Below are 18,783 nucleotides of genomic sequence, written 5' to 3'. Positions count from 1 at the left end.
AAAATCATCCGCAGTTACAGACCTCAGGGTCCAAAAAGAGCGACCAGAATGGATCAGTTGCATGCACTTCATTCTTAAACTGCTGTCAGATATTACCCTAATTTCAATTCGACTGTTAAGCTTAGTCTTGGGGGATGGTCAACATAGCCTGTTCATTTTGAGCACAGGCTTGGGAGTCAGAAGGCTGAGACCTGGTCCCTGACCCTACGGTTTACTCTGACCACGGTCAAATGACTAACCTCCCTAAACTCTGGTTTCTTAAACTGTGAAATGGAGATACTAATAATATCCTAAATTGTAAAGCTATAACGATGATTAAATGAAGTAAATGAGATTATGTTCCAAATGCTTAGAACAATGCCTGGTACATATTAAAGACCAACATTATTAAGTAGTCGAAATGGAAAAAGTATAGTTTGGATTTGTGATCCTAAGTTTCTGGCACTCCTATTCGCTCTCTGCCCAGAACCTTCTCTCCTTTCTCATCTCATACAGCGATGAGCCAGAGAGCAAAAGCACCTCAGGAGCAACATTGCTTTCTGGACCGGGTTTTTTCTTCCTTTGCCCTCCAGGGGCCGCTGTGTTTTCCCGAGAGCGCGTGGGATGCCTGGTTGCCACGAGACTGTCGCCAGGCAACCGCGTGTACACACACTCTTGGTCAGGCCTCGGTCTGGTCAACATGGCCGCTCAAGGCACCTGTTCGACCTCTCCATCCAACGTGTCTCCCACATCTGTGTCGCCGCCAGGACCGCCGCCGACCCCGCCCCCGACCTCGACTGCGATCTCAAAGTTCCCCCCGGAGTCAAAGGCGAGCTCTCTCAGCCCACTGCCTCGCTCGACCTGCCGCGAGGACTTGTTGCCCCTCGCAGTGTTTTATGGGCCGCTGGACGCTAAAAACCCACTCCTGGCCTCCTGTGAGAAGGAGATCCAGGAGTTGCTAGGCTTTATGAAGAGAAAGAAGGCTTTAGCTACAACGGAGGAACAGGAGCATGAGTTCCACCGGCGTTGGTAAGCAGAGGCAGGGCTCTGGGGCGGGCGCTGTCTGGAGAAGGGCAACTCCCGGGGCCAAAGGAGGAGATGCTTTTGAGGATGCAGGTGGTGGTCCCAGAGCTGGGTCAGTGTTACGGAGTCAGAACTTGGCCAAAGGGCCCTGGACATATAAACAAAATTTAAGAAGTGGAGACTCATCGCTATTACAATCCTTAATTCCTGGTAAATGTATCTTGGCTTCCTGCTCGGGTCAGAATAAAAATCAACAAAGAAATGTTTCATAACTCACCATTTCTGTTTCTGAGTGTCTTCTAATTGCTAATCCACGCCAATAAATTTTTGGCTCACTCACAGTTTTCACAACTTTCCATGTTGTGGGTACAATTTTGTATATGGAGGAAAAGGAATAACTTTGAGGTAGCTCAGGTTCATGAAAAAGTTAATTCTTGATGCCATGAAGTATGTCATTCTGTGAACATTTGTACTTTATTCCTTTTTATATTGTTACTAGGATCACAGTGACTTTCTTGATTTTGTGACTCATTTTGCACGTTTGCCTTTTTTTGGATTCCATCACCATGTTGTTATCTTGAACTGCAGACTACCTGTTTTTAAGGTTCTTTCCTGTTTGCGTTACCATCTTTATTTCCCAGTCAAAACACACTGCAAACTGAACAGCCAGAAATGCAGACAAGTGGCAAAGAATACCAGAATAGCCAATAGCTTCATCTTATATTTTTCATCCATGTATTTAATATGAAGAAATAGTTTTAACTTATGTTTATTATTCATTCATGCTTTTAACTACATATTTATTGAGCACCTCCTAAATATCAGGTTCTATTCCAGGAACTAGGAAAACATCAAGTTAAAAGATATACAAATTCATAGCCTCATGGAGCATGTATTTTTGTGACTACAGACAGCCACTAAACAAATACGTAAGGAAATTATTTTACAAGGAGATAAGTGCTAGGGAGAAAACTAGAGCAGGGAGGAAGATGAGGATATCAGATGGGTGTTATAATTTAAAATGGGATGGCAGGGAGCATGGTCAAGGAAAGTCAGGAAAAGTGACCTTTGAGAAAGATGAGAAGATGTTATGGTAGTAAGTGATGAGGATTTCTGTAGAAAGAGTCGGCCACACAGGGAGACTGGCAAGTGTAAAGGTCCTGGAGTGGGATTGTATTGTGACTGTGGGAAGGACAGGTTTTGGGCAGAAGTGAGGGAGATGAAGAGTTTAGTTTTTAGATATATTAAGATTGAGATGTAATTCACCATCCAGGCAGAGCTATTATGTAGGTAGTTGGACATTTGAGCCTGGAGGTCAGAGGAGAAGTACACTGGGATTCATCAGCATGTTGATGATATTTAAGCTTTGACATTTGATGGAATAGCTAAGGGAGGGAGCATAGATGGAGAAGAGGAGGGTCCATGGACTTAACCCTGGGACCCTCCAACATTGACAAGTTGGGAAGATAAGAAGAAACTGACAGAGACTAAGAAGGAGCGGCTAAAGAGGTAGAGGAAAACCAGTAAGTGTGTGGTGTACTGGAAGCCAAGTAGAGAAAGTGTTTTAAGAAGGAAGGAATGATCAATCAACTGTGGCAAATCATGCTGATGGGCCAAGTAAGATGAGAACCAAGAATTGACTAAGGAAAGCACATTACGTAGCTAAGCTGCATACATTTATATTGAAAATGTTTCTGTTTTGGTGCCTTCGATAGCAGTTTATCTTCCCATCTCCACTACCAACATTCCAGTTCAAACCATCACCATCTCAAATTTTCCCTGCAGCTACTTGAGTCTCAAATCTATCCTTCACATAGCAGTCAGGGTAACCTTTATAAATAAATCATCCACTCCCCTATCTCAAGACTTGTGTTTCCCTTTGCTTTTAGAATAAAATTAAGACTACTTCTGGTGTCTTTCAGGGTCTGAGGCTCTGGCCTTGCCTGCCTCTCTCATCTCAGCTCATCCCTCACTTCTGTCTCAGGACATTATAGGGAAACAGATCCTTCTGTTTCTCACCCCAGGGACTTTATAATTGATGCCTCCTTTGTCTGAAATGTTCTTTTTTTAACTTTTCAAATATCTGGCTCCTTCTCTTCTTTCAGGTCTTAGCTCAGTTGTTACCTCCTTAGAGTGGCCTTTCATATCAAATGCAGGTTCACCCATCAATTTATACTTGTATTTATTTCTTTTCTTGTGTACTGTCTATCTCCCTGATTAGAATGTGTAAGCTCCCTGATGACGATGAGCCTCTTTTTCATTGCTCTAATACCTACCCTGAGGGTTGGGACATAGTGAACATTCAGTGAATATTTGGCATTGAAAATTCAAGAATTGTCCTTGCATTCTCAATAATTGTAGACCTGGGTCAACTGGTAAATACAGTATCTGCCCCATCTTTAAACAGAGAGTCACAAACATTGATTGACATGGACCTTTGCCATCTAACCTCTTACATATTTAGCCATTTATTTATAGAATAATTTCTTATTGAGTGCCTACTATATGCCAGGGCTTGCACTAGTCATGGGTTATACAGTGATAAACAAAATAGATATGGGAATCTGTGCTCATAGAGAGAGGGAGAGTCACTAAGTTAACACACAAACAAGGGCTATGAAGAAGCTACTGAGAGCTTATATGTGCCAGGTATTGCACTAAGTGCTGGGGATACAGCAATGAACCAGACAAAAATCCCTGCTCTCTTGGTGCTTATATTCTAGAGGGGTAAATAGACAATAAACATATAAAAGAAGTAATTTCATGGTGACCTAGAAAATGATAAATGCTAGGGAGAAAAAGAGAGGAAGGGTTATGGAGTGGGAGACAGGAGGTTGCAATTTTCAATAAGGTGGTTGGAGTAGATAACACTTGAGCACAGGCTTAACGGCAACACAGCGGAGACCTGCCTTCAAAGGAATGATGAGGGAGGTGACATTAAGCTGAGATTAGAAGGATGCTGGCAGTAGGGCTTCCCTGGTGGCACAGTGGTTAAGAATCTGCCTGCCAATGTAGGGGACACGGGTTCGAGCCCTGGTCCAGGAAGATTCCACATGCCACGGAGCAACTAAGCCCGTGCGCCACAACTACGGAGCCTGTGCTCTAGAGCCCACGAGCCACAACTGCTGAGCCCGTGTGCCACAGCTGCTGAAGCCCGAGCGCCTAGAGCCTGTGCTCTGCAACGAGAAGCCACCACAATGAGAAGCCCTCACACCGCAATGAAGAGTAGCCCCTGCTCGCCACAACTAGAGAAAGCCCGCGCCTGGCAGTCAACCAGCAAGGAGAGAGGATAAACAGAGGGAACAAGCACGTGGGACGATCTTGGCAGGAAAGAGTCGGGGGCCTTTGGAGGAATGGACAGAGGCCAGTCTAGCACAGTGTGGAAAGTGTGGGTGCAGTGGTATGAGATGAGATTAGAGGAGTAGGTAGGGCTGTGGAAGGTTTTAGAGGCCAGTTATAGAGTCTGCATTTATTCCAAATGCAACGGGAGACCATTGCCTAGTTTTTGGCAAAGAATTAACCTTATGTGATTTTTGTTTTAAAATATTTTGGTGACTTTGTCCAAATGGGGCAATGATGGCAATGTGGAGACCAGTTAGGAGTACAGGATGTAGGAGTTGCTTTTATAACATATTTGACAGATGGTTATTTTTTAAAATCCAAAATTGTTTCTTTTTATAACTATAGGAACTGCTGTAAGCATAAAAATTCGTTTTATCTAAAATATAGATTTTTTTTTTTTGCGGTACGCAGGCCTCTCACTGCTGTGGCCTCTCCCGTTGCGGAGCACAGACTCCGGACGCGCAGGCCCAGTGGCCATGGCTCATGGGCCCAGCTGCTCCGTGGCATGTGGGATCCTCCAGGACCGGGGCACGAACCCGCGTCCCCTGCATCGGCAGGCGGACTCCCAACCACTGCGCCACCAGGGAAGCCCCTAAAATATAGATTTTGATCATATCAGCAATGTCCTTAAATTTAGAGTGTGATATATTTTAAAGGTATGCTTTTGTTATAAGCACATAAAATTTGATATTCTGTTTATACAGTTATGACTTTTGTTTTAGAAAATTCTAAGTATCCAACAGCAGCTATAATCAAATAGCAAACCAAAATATATTGACATTCTTTTCTTAAATGATGTACATTACATAGTATGTATTATATTTTCCTTATTTAATTATTATGTAAGCCATTCCCAATGAGCAGTCTTAACTTCAACTTATGGTACACTTAAAAAAAAAAATTCTCTTATTATATAAGCTTGATTGATTTAACAAAGCTGGTATTTTTCTTTTATGAGTAACAAGCCTACTCATCATTATCTCATCTGTAAGGTTTGGAAGAATTAATTCTTTCATCTACAATAATTTAAGAAGTCTATCAAGACTTGGTGAATTTCTTGGATTCGTTATATTTATTCTAATACTATAGCATTTCATGAAGCAGCAAATGAACGTGAAAAGGGTAAAACAAACAAACAAAGCAAAACACATTTACCTTTTTGAACTTCTATGGGCTGTATTTGCCACACTCTTTATTTGGCACGGTTATTTACTACATGGTACATGTATATATTTTCCTACTCCTAAATATTATTAATCAGTCCATGAAGGTAGGAATACCCTGTACCCCCTCTTCCCTTGTCACTCAGTCATTATCATTTAATTACCTGAATGAATTAATTGACATGTTTTTGTTGAGGTTGTTCCATTAATACTCCAACATGTACATGGTAAATATGGATACTAGAGCCATCTTCAGTCCTTAAGTTTAGCTTCCTGTCTGTATTAGTCAGCTTGGGCTACTAACTACTAACTAGTAATTACTAATTAGTCAGTTTGGGCTGCCATAACAAAATGCCATAGACTGGGTGGCTTAAGCAACAGAAGTTTGTTTTCTCACAGATCTGGAGGCTAAAAGTCCCAGACAAGGGTCTGGCAGGATCAGTTTCTGGTGAGAGCTCTCTTCCTGGCTTGCAGATGTCCACTTTGTTCTCATATAGCCTTTCCTCTGTGCAAGCACAGAGAGACAGAGACGGGGCTGGGGGGTGGCGGTGTTAGAGAGAGAGAGAAAGAGAGAGAAAGAGGGAGAGGGAGAGAGAGAGAGAACAAGCTCTCTGGTGTCTCTTTTTAGAATGGATTAATCCCAGCGGACTAGGGCCCCACCCTTATGACCTCAGTTAACCTTAATTACTTCCTTAGAGTCTCCCTCTCCAAATACAGCTACACTGTGGATTAGGGCTTCAACATATGAATTTTGAGGGCATGCACACATTCAGTCCATAACACCATTCTTTTCTAGAAATTTATGAGATAGGATTGGGCGACTGCTAAGAGAAATTTGGATTTTTCCTAGCAGTATTAATAATTTCTGAGAGAGGGGGAAGGAGTAAATATTAACTAAATGAGTGAACAAAACAGGCAGTGATCTGCTACCCTTTGAATTCTGATCAGAAACCATGTAGGAAGCATAGCCCTAAACTGACTGGGTATTTGAACCCTGGAACTCTCTATAGAAAAGCAAAAAAAAATAAGAACAAGGAATTATTTTCCCTAGTCGTCTATATTCATTCATTCATTCTTTCAACAAGTATGTATTGAGTACTGACATATACTAGACATTCACTACTCTTGGGGGCTGGGCAATGAATAATATACATGAGGTCCTTGCCCTCAGGGCATTCATATTCCAGAGGACTGGAAGGCCCAGTAATATACTGGCTACGAGCATAGATGCACCCTGCCTCAGTTTCATCAACTGTATATTTTGGATACTAATATTACCCGTCTCAGTTGTTATGAAAATGAAATGAAAAATATTCATGTTGGCAAAAGACCCAGGATAGGCAAAACAATATTGAAGAAGAATAAAGTTGGGGGACTGACAGCACCTGTGACTTCAAGACTTACTGTAAAGCTACACTAACCAAGACAGCGTGGTGCGGCGAAAGAATGTACAGATAGATCAAAGGCACAGAATAAAAAGCCTAGACTGACATGAATATAGCCAACTGGTCTTTCACAAAGGAGTAATGGCAATATAATGGAGCAAAGACAGTCTTTTTAACAATGGTGCTGGAACAACTGGACATGCACATGTGAAAAATTGAACCTAGACACAGACTTTCACACCCTTCCCCAAAATTAACTCAAAATGGATCACAAATCTAAATGTAAAATGCAATGCTGTAAAACTCCCAGAAGATAATGTAGGAGAAATCTAGATGACCATGGGTTTGGCAATGACTTTTAAGATACAACACCAAAGGCATGATCCATGAAAGAACTGATAAAATGGACTTCATTAAAATTAAAATTTTCTGCCCTGTGAAGGAGACTGTCAAGCGAATGAAAGCCAAGCCACAGACTGGGAGAAAATACTTGCAAAAGACATATCTGATAGGACTACTATCCAAAATATACATAGAACTCTAGAAACTCAGCATTAGGAAAACAAACAACCTAATTTAAAAAACGAGCCAAAAACCGTAACAGACATCTACCCAAGGAAGATACACAAATGGCAAATACATATATGAAAAGATGCTCTAAATCATATGTTATCAGGAAGATGCAAGTTAAAACAACGAGATACCACTACACACCTATTGGAATGACCAAAATCCAGAACAATGAGAACACCAAATGCTGACAAGGATGTGGGTCAACAGGAAAATTCTCATTCACTGCTGGTGGAGATGCAAAGAGGTACAGCCACTTTTGAAGACAGCTTGATGTTTTCTTACAAAACTAAACACACTCTTACCATATAATCCAGCAGTTGTGATCCTTGGTATTTACCCAAAGGAGTTGAAAACTTATGTCCATATGAAAATCTGCACATAGATGTTAATAGCAGCTTTACTCAAATTGCTAAGACTTGGATGCAAACAAGATGTCTCTCAGTAAGTAAACTGATAAACTGTGGTATATACAGACAATGGAATATTATTCAATGCTAAAATGAAATGAGCTATCAAGCCATGGAAAAAACATGGGTGAATCTTACATGCAGATTACTAAGTGAAAGAAGCCAATCTGAAAATGCTACATATATATGATTCCAACTATATGACATTTTGAAAAAGGCAAAGCTATGGAGAGAGTAAAAAGTTCAATGGTTGCCTGGGGTTAGTGGGGAGGGAGTGATGAACAGGCAGAGCACAGACGATTTTTAGGGCAGTGAAACTACTCTGTATGATACAATGGTGGATACATGTCATTATACTTTTGTCCAAACCCATAGAATGGACAACACCAAGGATATACACTAATGTAAACTATGGACACTGGATGATAATGATGTGTCAGTGTAGGTTCATTAATGGTTAACAAATGTACCACTTTGGTGGGTGATGTTGATAATGGAGAAGGCTGTGCCTGTGCGGGAGACGGTGGTATACAGGGAATCTCTATACTTTCTGCTCAGTTTTTCTGTGGACTTAGAACTACTGTAAAAAATAAAGTCAATTTTAAAAAATGCATACAAAGAGTATAGTCCCAATGTTCATAGCAGCAGTATTTATAATAGCTAAGATGTGGAAACAACCTGTGTCCTTCAACAGATGAATGGATAAAGAAGATGTGATACACACACACACGCACATGCATGCACGTGCACCATGGAATATTACTCAGCCATAACAAAGAATAAAATCTTGCCATTTGCAACAACATGGATAGACTTGGAGGGCATTATGCTAGGTGAAAGAAGTCAGACAGAGAATGACGAATACTGTATGATATCACTTATACGTGGAATCTAAAAAATACAACAAACTAGTGAATATAACCAAAAAGAAATGGACTCCCAGACATAGAGAACTAGTGGTTTGTTCTAGAAGGGGGGAGGGGAAAGATGGAGGTAGGGGATTAAGAGGTACAAACTACTATGTATAAAATAAATAAGCTACAAGTATATATTGTACAGCACAGGAAGTATAGTCAATATTTGATAATAACTATAAATGGAGTATAGCCTTTAAAAATTGTGAATCACTATGTTGTACATCTAAAACTTATATAATATTATAAATCAACTATACCCCAATAAAAAATAGTAAAATTAAAAAAATAAAATCATTAAAAATGCATATAAAGAACTATCAGTGCTTGGTATAAAGGAAATAATACTTTTAACCATAATTACGTTTATCAATAATTAGACATTAACAATAAAGCACATTAAAAAGAGCATGGACTTCCCTGGTGCCACAGTGGTTAAGAATCCGCCTGCCAATGCAGGGTACACGGGTTCAAGCCGTGGTCTGGGAAGATACCACATGCCACTGAGCAACTAAGCCTGTGCACCACAACTACTGAGCCTGCGCTCTAGAGTCCACGAACCACAACTACTGAAGCCCGGGCGCCTAGAGCCCCTGCTCCACAACGAGAAGCCACCGCAATGAGAAGCCCACGCACCACAACGGAGAACAGCCCCCAATCCCTGCTCGCCGCAACTAGAGAAAGCCTGTGCTAAGCAAGGAAGACCCAACGCGCCAAAAATAAATAAAAAATTTATTTAAAAAACCCACCTGAATACTTAAAAAAAAAAGAGCACAAGGTAAGTTTTAAAGGATTGCTTTCTAATTTAGGTTTCCGGCTGACTTTGAGGATATCATTTTACTTTATGATTTTTACAGTGCCACCTCTTTGTTTAATATCTGGACCAAATACGCCCCCCGGCTGCCAGCTGCCTATTTCAACGAAAAGCTTCTGAAGGTTGGAGATAGACTTTGTGAAATGAAAGTAAGTACCTCCGGAGTAGAAAGAGCCCAAATGAAACTCATTTGGCTAATTATTATCTTTTTGATTTGATACCATTCCTATTTAAATGATTTGATTTTTTTTTCTTAGAAATATATAAGGGAATACATACAAATTTTAACGAGGCACAGTAGCCAAAAAAGTGTTCACTCTAAAATTTTGTGGCTGGGATTCTCCAGAGGTGAGAGATTCCTGAACAGAAAGACGGTTGGCGGAGCATAAGCACAGCCCCTAGTTAACAGAGGGTGTGGTAGGCGCCCGACAGGAAATGCTGAGTCATCATGTTCCTACCTTACACAAAGGAGCCCAGACACCACTTCCTGTTGTTTTTCACATGGCTGGCCTTGCCCAGCAGACAACTCTCATAGCTCCTGGCCTTGCTGCTATGTTGCTTGCTTCCAGGTGCCTTGTTTTAATGACTTTCAGCTCCTTCTTTACATTTTGCTGTATGTATCAGTAATTACAGCGGTCATTCCATACATACCCTGTTTCTTGGCTCAGTGTTGTATTCCAACCGAGTTTGTGCCCTTCTTCTAGTTCTATATCAATGCGGAAGTATTGGATTGCTGTGGATTCATGGACTTAGTTTGGTAAGACCACACCATGGCTGGGTTTTCAGTGAACGAAAATGTGAATTTTCCCCCAAGGTCTGGCACAGGCCCAAATTATTTCAAATTACATATGAGCCTTTGGCACACGTGGGATCCTTGGACCAAGAGTTATTTTATACAAAGTGATTTTACGCCAGACACCAGCAGTATTCAGTCTGTTGCCGAGCCAGGTCCATATTCCCCATGCAGAGAGAGCCAAAAGCTGAGCCGCTGAGGTTTGCAGCAGAGAAAGTTTATTCACAAGGCAGCCAAGCGAAGAACGAGTCTCAGATCCGCCTCCCCTAAGGCGAGGGAGTTGGGATATTTACGAGATATAAGCAGAGTGGTTTCAGGCATGGGGAAAGATGACTGGAGGTAGGGAAAATGGTGAGGTAGTCGGTGTTCTGCGCAGGTGCATCTGGGCTATGTGCTTCTGTGTATTCAAAATGGAGGCGTTTAGCAGGACCGGAGGGCGGAGTTTTCCAGCCTCTGACGTCAAAAGGCCGTGCCAGGGACACCTGCGCAGGCCCAGTTCTAGGGTCTGTGGTCCCAACCAGCCCCAGCCGGCTCGCAGTGGCAAGAGGTGACTCTAAGTTACTGTGAAACAGCTGAGCTGAGTGAAGCTGGGAAGTTATGTAATTTAAGAGAGGAGAAAAGAAAGAGGAAAAAACAAAACAAAACTACAGCAGGCTTAATCAGTGAAGGTAGTTCACAAACAAAGGGGTTTTACCAAGCCGTTCCCTTATCTGTTCTGTAAGACAAGCTTACGAATTTCTATTTGTTATGAGCTGTTAACTCCGTGGGGGCAGTTTCAAGTCTCCTCAATCTACAGTTTCTCAGCTTCATTTCCCTCCTCCATTTCTATTTTCTGGACTTGAATGTTTTTGGTCTGGGAGGGAAAGTTACCAAATAGAGGCTAAGATGAGGAGGAACTTTCATAAGGAAGCACTAAGATATATTTTCTGCTGCCCAAATTAGAGAATCATCTTAGCTCCAAGTAATTGGACCATACGGAGTTTGGAAAACCACAGAAAAAAGCCCCAGGTGAGATCCAACTTGTAAGCTATATTCATGTGAAGTGGAATAATAGTTTTGACCAGAATTAGAGGTGTGCCCCCCCCCCCTATTTTTTATGCTTCTTCTCAACATAATAAGAAGCTGGTGATACACAGCCCATTTTGGGGTGGTTTGAGGAGTATCCAGGTGGGTGGAGGGAAGAGGAAGGAGCATTTTACAGGTTGATAAAGCAAGTTGATGTTGGATAGTGGCTAAGGATTCAGAATATTTCAGGTAAGATATTTACAAATTTACTTAGAGGAACAAAGAAAAGGTTTTTTAACTACTTTTCAGTGTTGGGAAAGTGGGCCGGTAAAGGTATTTGTAATCCTGGAAACAAACTTGAGTGGTTACTCTGGTTTCTAGAATCTAGTTTTATTTTAGTTACAGTAGAACTCATCTTCTTGGACCACGCTTGTTTTGAACCTAGATTTGAATTCATTATGTGAATCAAATTAGAGCGAAAAGATTCAGAATTAATTAGTGAGCAAGTAACAAACAAGTCAATAGAAACAAAACAGCGTTTGACTGTGGTGCCTCCTGAGGGGCGAGGTCACCCAATAGGCAGTTCACACCCAGGGCAGCTGTTTTTCCTGGAAACACAGTTGCAGGGGAGGAAGCAGAGAAAGGGTTGCAGCTGAGTCATATGTAAAACCCTGCTCACATCCACCGCCCTGAAACTCTCCAGGTCAACTGTGCCCCGTGGGCTTCAGGAATGAGGCATCTGACTTTGTAATTGGAATGTAAGCATGAATTAGAGCTAACAAGAATCATAGCAGCTCAGACATTTTTAATTCGTCCTGATATAATTTAAGAGACTGTCGACAGATGAGCCAGCTCATTCCCTGCATTTTTCTCCTCTCCCTTCTTTCTTTCCTTCCTTCCTTTTTTCTCCCTCCCTTCTTTTCTCCCTCCTTCCCCCTTTTGTCCCTCCCTTTCTGCCCTCTCCTACTCTTTCTTTTTTGGAGCTTAGGAGGTATCAGAGAAGCAGGGCTGGTTATACAACTCCTTTACCTCTCTCACTGAGTTTGTGGGTTACCATGATCTGTTGAGGTTAAACCTTTGGTTTTTGAGTATATCCAGGTTATTACCACACACAGTGCCCTGGTGAATATTCCCATCTTTGAGGTCATGATGGTCTCATCTCACAATTGGCTTGTTGTGAGGAGAATTAAATGAAATAATGCACATGCATTGCCAAGCACAGTGTCTGTTAAGTTTGTGTTTGGAAATAGTGATAATGGTGTCATGGTGATAGTAATAGCAGTAATAGTAATAATCAACATTGACACTATTAAGAATAATATGAATATTACTTAATTTTAATAATGATAAGCAAAGTGATATTTTGAAACCTTCATCAAGTCCTCTTTTTATTTCAGGAATATAAATTGGCCCTTTTACAGTGCTATGGGAGATATCTTCAGCAGTTCAGCATCAACTTTGACGAGAATAAAGCAGATGTGAACCAATTCAAAAGCGTCTTTTTTCCAAAAGGCTTTGAAGACAAAAGTGCTGCGCATACGGTAAGATGAAAGCAGTAGCTAAAATAGCTACCATTTATGATTATGCAATAGTCTGTCCTTTACTTGACAGCTTCTAAATGTCTTTCATTTGCTTAGCATGGTATTTACTTGTGTGCTGTAAGTTACTTAATAAATATTTTCTGTGCTGAATGAGAAAGTGCACTTATCAAATTTTGTAAAGATGCTTTGGAGATTGTGTCACTATAATCACTTATTCATCCAGGAGACAGTATTTATTATTATTATTATAACTAGTATTGGTAGAATGCTTTTAGTCTACAAAGTACTTTAGAAAACATTGGATCCTCACAATAACTCTATGAGTTAGATACTGTTATTATCCCTATTGTACAAGAGAGAAAACGAAAGCTAATCACACAGTATAATAAGTAGTGGCTCTGGAGAGGAAACATCTTTTGATACAAAAGAAATTTTATGCTTTTTTCTACTATACCAGTATTATTATGTTAATTGCTACCAATGAGTCACTGGTAGAGCAGTTACCATGTGCTAGGTAGTCTTCTAAATGCATTATATGAATTGTTATCTTGCAGCCTCATTGCAGTCCTAAGAGACGGGTACTGTTATGCCTCTTTTACAGATGAAGAAACTGTGGCTTATTGGAGAGTGAGAAATCCAGCCCTCTTAAAGCAGTGGGCAGAGCTGGTGTTTGAACCCTAATCAGTCTGACTGCAAGGCTATGTTATTCCAAATTTAATGATTATTCTAGGCCTTGGAAACAACATGTGGTTTAATGAGCAGAAAAGCTCAAGCATCTTTGAAGGCACATTCAGTTTGCCTGTAACATAGGTGCATGAATGAGGATACTGCGCAATGTTAGTGGGTGCTTAAATTGTATGGTGGGGATGGGTGGGCATCCTGATACCAACAAATAATTCTTGGGACACCAGGTGAATGTCCTACAGTTCAACTGTATTCTGACTATCTACCCAGAGACAGTGTCAGATCCCACAGGTTAAGGGTTCAGTCTTACAAAACCACCCCCTCCCACTTCAGATGCCAGTTGCAAGCTCAGGTCATTACCTGTACTTCTGACTGACTGGCTATAAATCAGAGGTTCCCACGACCCCCTCCTTGGGCCCGATAATTTGCTCCAGTGGTTCACAGAAGTCGTGGAAACATTTTACTTACTAGATTACAGGTTTATTATAAAAGGATATAATATAACTCAGCAACAGCCAGAGGGAAGAGATATATAGAGCAAGGCGTGGGGAAAGGGTGTGGGGCTTCCATGGCCTCTGCAGACACACCACTCTCCCAGCACCTCCACGTGTTCATCATCCTGGAAGCTTCCCAAACCCCATCCTTTTGGGTTTTTATGGAGGATTCGTAGCATAGGCATGATTGATTGAATCATTGGCCATTGGTGATAGATTCAACTTCCAGCCCCTCCCCCCTTCCGGAGGTCAGGGGCTGGGACTGAAAGTGCTAAACCTGTAATCACATGGTTGGCTCCACAGGCAGCTAACCTCCATCCTTAGGCACTTTCCAAAAGTACTTCATGAACATAGCAGAACATATCTTTGTCACTCTTAACACTTAGGAAATTCCAAGGGTTTTGGGAGAGCTAGGAACTGTGGATGAAGACCAGATACATATGAGAAATATATTTTGGCCAACTGAATGACCAAATCCATATTTCTTATAAACTGTGATATCTCAGTGCCCCACTGGGAAGAGTGCTGAATGAAAAGTTTGAATTTTTAAGGCCCCTCCTATATCACCCTGGTCCAGGCTTCCGTATCTCTCTCTTACACTGTTGAATTATTCTGCTTCCATTTCCACTCCGCCTCCCTAGCTGTGAAACCAACTACATGGTGGCTAGAAATAGTTTACATGTATCCAAGCAGGAAGTCTGCCTGGTAGAGTAAGGCTCATTTGTGTTACTAAGACTCTCCACTCCCAGTAGTACTGATGATTCTCTAGCCAAAATCTCTCTTCTGAACTCCCCATCTATCCAGTTAACATCATAAAGATCTCACACTCGTTATGTCCAAAACTGAACTCATCTTTTTTTCTCCCATAATTGGCTCCAGCCAGTAACCCAAGCAGGAAACTGTTACAGACCACTTCTGCTCTCTTACCTCCCACTTCTTTTTTTTTTTTTAACATCTTTATTGGAGTATAATTGCTGTACAATGGTGTGTTAGTTTCTACTCTATAACATAGTGCACCAGCTATACATAAACATATATCCCCATATCTCCTCCCTCTTGTGTCTTCCTCACCCTCCCTATCCCACCCCTCTAGGTGGACACAAAGCACAGAGCTGATCTCCCTGTGCTATGTGGCTGCTTCCCACTAGCTAGCTATTTCACATTTGTTAGTGTATATATGTCACTGCCACTCTCTCACTTCGTCCCAGCTTACCCATCCCCTTTCCGTGTCCTCAAGTCCATTCTCTACGTCTGCATCTTTATTCCCGTCCTGCCCCTAGGTTCTTCAGCAATTTTTTTTTTAGATTGAATGTATATGTGTTAGCATACAGTATTTGTTTTTCTCCTTCTAACTTACTTCACTCTGTATGACAGTCTCTAGGTCCATCCACCACACTACAAATAATTTAGTTTCTTTTTATGGCTGAATAATATTCCATTGTATATATGTACCACATCTTCTTTATCCATTCATCTGTGGATGGACACTTAGGTTGCTTCCATGTCCTGGCTATTGTAAATAGAGCTGCAATGAACATTGTGGTATATAACTCTTTTTGAATTATGGTATTCTCAGGGTATGTGCCCAGTAGTGGGATTGCTGGGTCGTATGGTAGTTCTATTTTTAGTTTTTTAAGGAACCTCCATACTGTTCTCCATAGTGGCTGTATCAATTTACATTCCCACCAACAGTGCAAGAGGGTTCCCTTTTCTCCACACCCTCTTCAGCATTTATTGTTTGTAGATTTTTTGATGATGGCCATTCTGACCGGTGTGAGGTGATACCTCACTGTAGTTTTGATTTGCATTTCTCTAATGATTAGTGATGTTGAGCATCCTTTCATATGTTTGTTGGCAATCTGTATATCGTCTTTGGAGGAATGTCTATTTAGGTCCTCTGCCCATTTTTGGATTGGGTTGTTTGTTTCTTTGATATTGAGCTGCATGAGCTGCTTGTATATTTTGGAGATTAATCCTTTGTCAGTTGCTTTGTTTGCAAATATTTTCTCCCATTCTGAGGGTTGTCTTTTGGTCTTGTTTATGGTTTCCTTTGCTGTGCAAAAGCTTTTAAGTTTCATTAGGTCCCATTTGTTTATTTTTGTTTTTATTTCCATTTCTCTAGGAGGTGGGTCAAAAAGGACCTTGCTGTGATGTATGTCATAGAGTGTTCTGCCTATGTTTTCCTCTAAGAGTTTTATGGTGTCTGGCTTCACATTTAGGTCTTTAATCCATTTTGAGTTTATTTTCGTGTATGGTGTAGGGAGTGTTCCAATTTCATTCTTTTACATGTAGCTGTCCAGTTTTCCCAGCACCACTTACTGAAGAGGCTGACTTCTTTCTCCATTGTATATTCTTGCTTCCTTTATCAAAGATAAGGTGACCATATGTGTGTGGGTTTATCTTTGGGCTTTCTATCCTGTTCCATTGATCTATATTTCTGTTTTCGTGCTACTACCATACTGTCTTGATTACTGTAGCTTTGTACTATAGTCTGAAGTCAGGGAGCCTGATTCCTCCAGCTCCATTTTTCGTTCTCAAGATTGCTTTGGCTATCGGGGTCTTCTGTGTTTCCATACAAATTGTGAAATTTTTTGTTCTAGTTCCGTGAAAAATGCCAGTGGTAGTTTGATAGGGATTGCATTGGATCTGTAGATGGCTTTGGGTAGTATAGTCATTTTCACAGTGTTGATTCTTCCAATCCAAGAGCATGGTATAGCTCTCCATCTCTTTGTATCAGTTTTAATTTCTTTCATCAGTGTCTTATAGTTTTCTGCATGCAGGTCTTTTGTCTCCTTAGGTAGGTTTATTCCTAGGTATTTTATTCTTTTTGTTGCAACGGTAAATGGGAGTGTTTCCTTAATTTCTCTTTCAAATTTTTCATCATTAGTGTATAGGAATGCAAGAGAATTCTGTGCATTAATTTTATGTCCTGCTACTTTACCAAATTCATTGATGAGCTCTAGTAGTTTTCAGGTAGCATCTTTGGGATTCTCTGTGTATATAGTATCATGTCATTTGCAAACAGTAACAGCTTTACTTCTTTTCTGATTTGGATTCTTTTTATTTCTTGTTCTTCTCTGATTGCTGTGGCTAAAACTTCCAAAACTATGTTGAATAATAGTGGTGAGAGTGGGCAACCTTGTCTTGTTCCTGATCTTAGTGGAAATGGTTTCAGTTTTTCACCATGGAGAATGATGTTGTCTGTGGGTTGGTCATATATGGCCTTTATTATGTTGAGGTAAGTTCCTGCTATGCCTACTTTCTGGAGAGTTTTTATCATAAATGGGTGTTGAATTTTGTCAAAAACTTTTTCTGCATCTGTTGAGATGATCGTATGGTTTTTCTCCTTTACTCTGTTAATATGGTGTATCACATTCATTGATTTGCGTATATTGAAGAATCCTTGCATTCCTGGGATAAACCCCACTTGATCATGCTGTATGATCCTTTTAATGTGCTGTTGGATTCTCTTTGCTAGTATTTTGTTGAGAATTTTTGCATCTATGATCATCAGTGATATTGGCCTGTAGTTTTCTGTTTTTGTGACATCTTTGTCTGGTTTTGGCATCAGGGTGATGGTGGCCTCGTAGAATGAGTTTGGAGTGTTCCTCCCTCTGCTATACTTTGGAAGAGTTTGAGAAGGATAGGTGTTAGCTCTTCTCTATATGTTTGATACAATTGGCCTGTGAAGCCATCTGGTCCTGGACTTTTGTTTGTTGGAAGATTTTTAATCACAGTTTCAATATCAGTGCTTGTGATTGGTCTTTTTATATTGTCTATTTCTTCCTGGTTCAGTCTTGGGAGGTTGTGCTTTTCTAAGAATTTGTCCATTACTTCCAGGTTGTCCCTTTTATTGTCATATAGTTGCTTGTAATAATCTCATAATCCTTTGTATTTCTGCAATGTCAATGGTTACTTCTCCTTTTTCATTTCTAATTCTATTGATTTGAGTCCTCTCCCTTTTTTCTTGATGAGTCTGGCTAATGGTTTATCAATTTTGTTTATCTTCTCAAAGAACCAGCTTTTAGTTTAAATGATCTTTGCTATTGTTTCCTTCATTTCTTTTTCATTTATTTCTGATCTGATCTTTATGATCTCTTTCCTTCTGCTAACTTTGGGGTTTTTTGTTCTTCTTTCTCTAATTGCTTTAGGTGTAAGGTTAGGTTGTTTATGTGAGATGTTTCTTGTTTCTTAAGGTAGGATTGTATTGCTATAAACTTCCTTCTTAGAACTGCTTTTGTTGCATCCCATAGGTTTTGGGTCGTCGTGTTTTCATTGTCATTTGTTTCTAGGTATTTTTTAATTTCCTCTTTGATTTCTTCAGTGATCTCTTGGTTATTTAGTAGTGTATTGTTTAGCCTCCATGTGTTTATATTTTTTACAGATTTTTTCCTGTAATTGATATCTAGTCTCATAGCGTTGTTGGAAAAGATACTTGATGTAATTTCTGTTTTCTTAAATTTACCAAGGCTTGATTTGTGACCCAAGATATGATCTATTCTGAAGAACGTTCCATGAACACTTGAGAAGAAAGTGTATTCTGTTGTTTTTGGGTGGAATGTCCTGTAAATATCAATTAAGTCCATCTGTTTAATGTATCATTTAAGGCTTGTGTTTCCTTATTTATTTTCATTTTGGATGATCTGTCCATTGTGAAAGTGGGGGT

The 18,783-nt window shown here is 40.4% G+C and overlaps 1 protein-coding gene across 1 annotated transcript in view; it reads left to right on the top strand.

Moving 5' to 3' along the window:
* Positions 1 to 679: 679 nt before the first annotated feature.
* The window catches only part of CFAP54 (cilia and flagella associated protein 54), a gene marked incomplete at its 3' end in the record, with an annotated part of 65,512 nt that continues 47,408 nt past the window's right edge, over positions 680 to 18,783 (top strand). Inside the window, exons 1-3 of the mRNA XM_007453350.1 lie at positions 680 to 1,008; positions 9,644 to 9,749; positions 12,796 to 12,939. Coding sequence (XP_007453412.1) covers positions 680 to 1,008; positions 9,644 to 9,749; positions 12,796 to 12,939 — 579 coding nt within the window. The remainder of the gene's footprint in view (positions 1,009 to 9,643; positions 9,750 to 12,795; positions 12,940 to 18,783) is intronic.

The sequence above is a fragment of the Lipotes vexillifer genome, unplaced genomic scaffold (genome assembly GCF_000442215.2).
Source record: "Lipotes vexillifer unplaced genomic scaffold, Lipotes_vexillifer_v1.1 scaffold1775, whole genome shotgun sequence".
Lineage (NCBI taxonomy): Eukaryota > Metazoa > Chordata > Mammalia > Artiodactyla > Lipotidae > Lipotes > Lipotes vexillifer.
The sequence above is the reverse complement of the archived record's forward strand: the minus strand, read 5'-3'. Positions and strand labels throughout refer to the sequence as shown.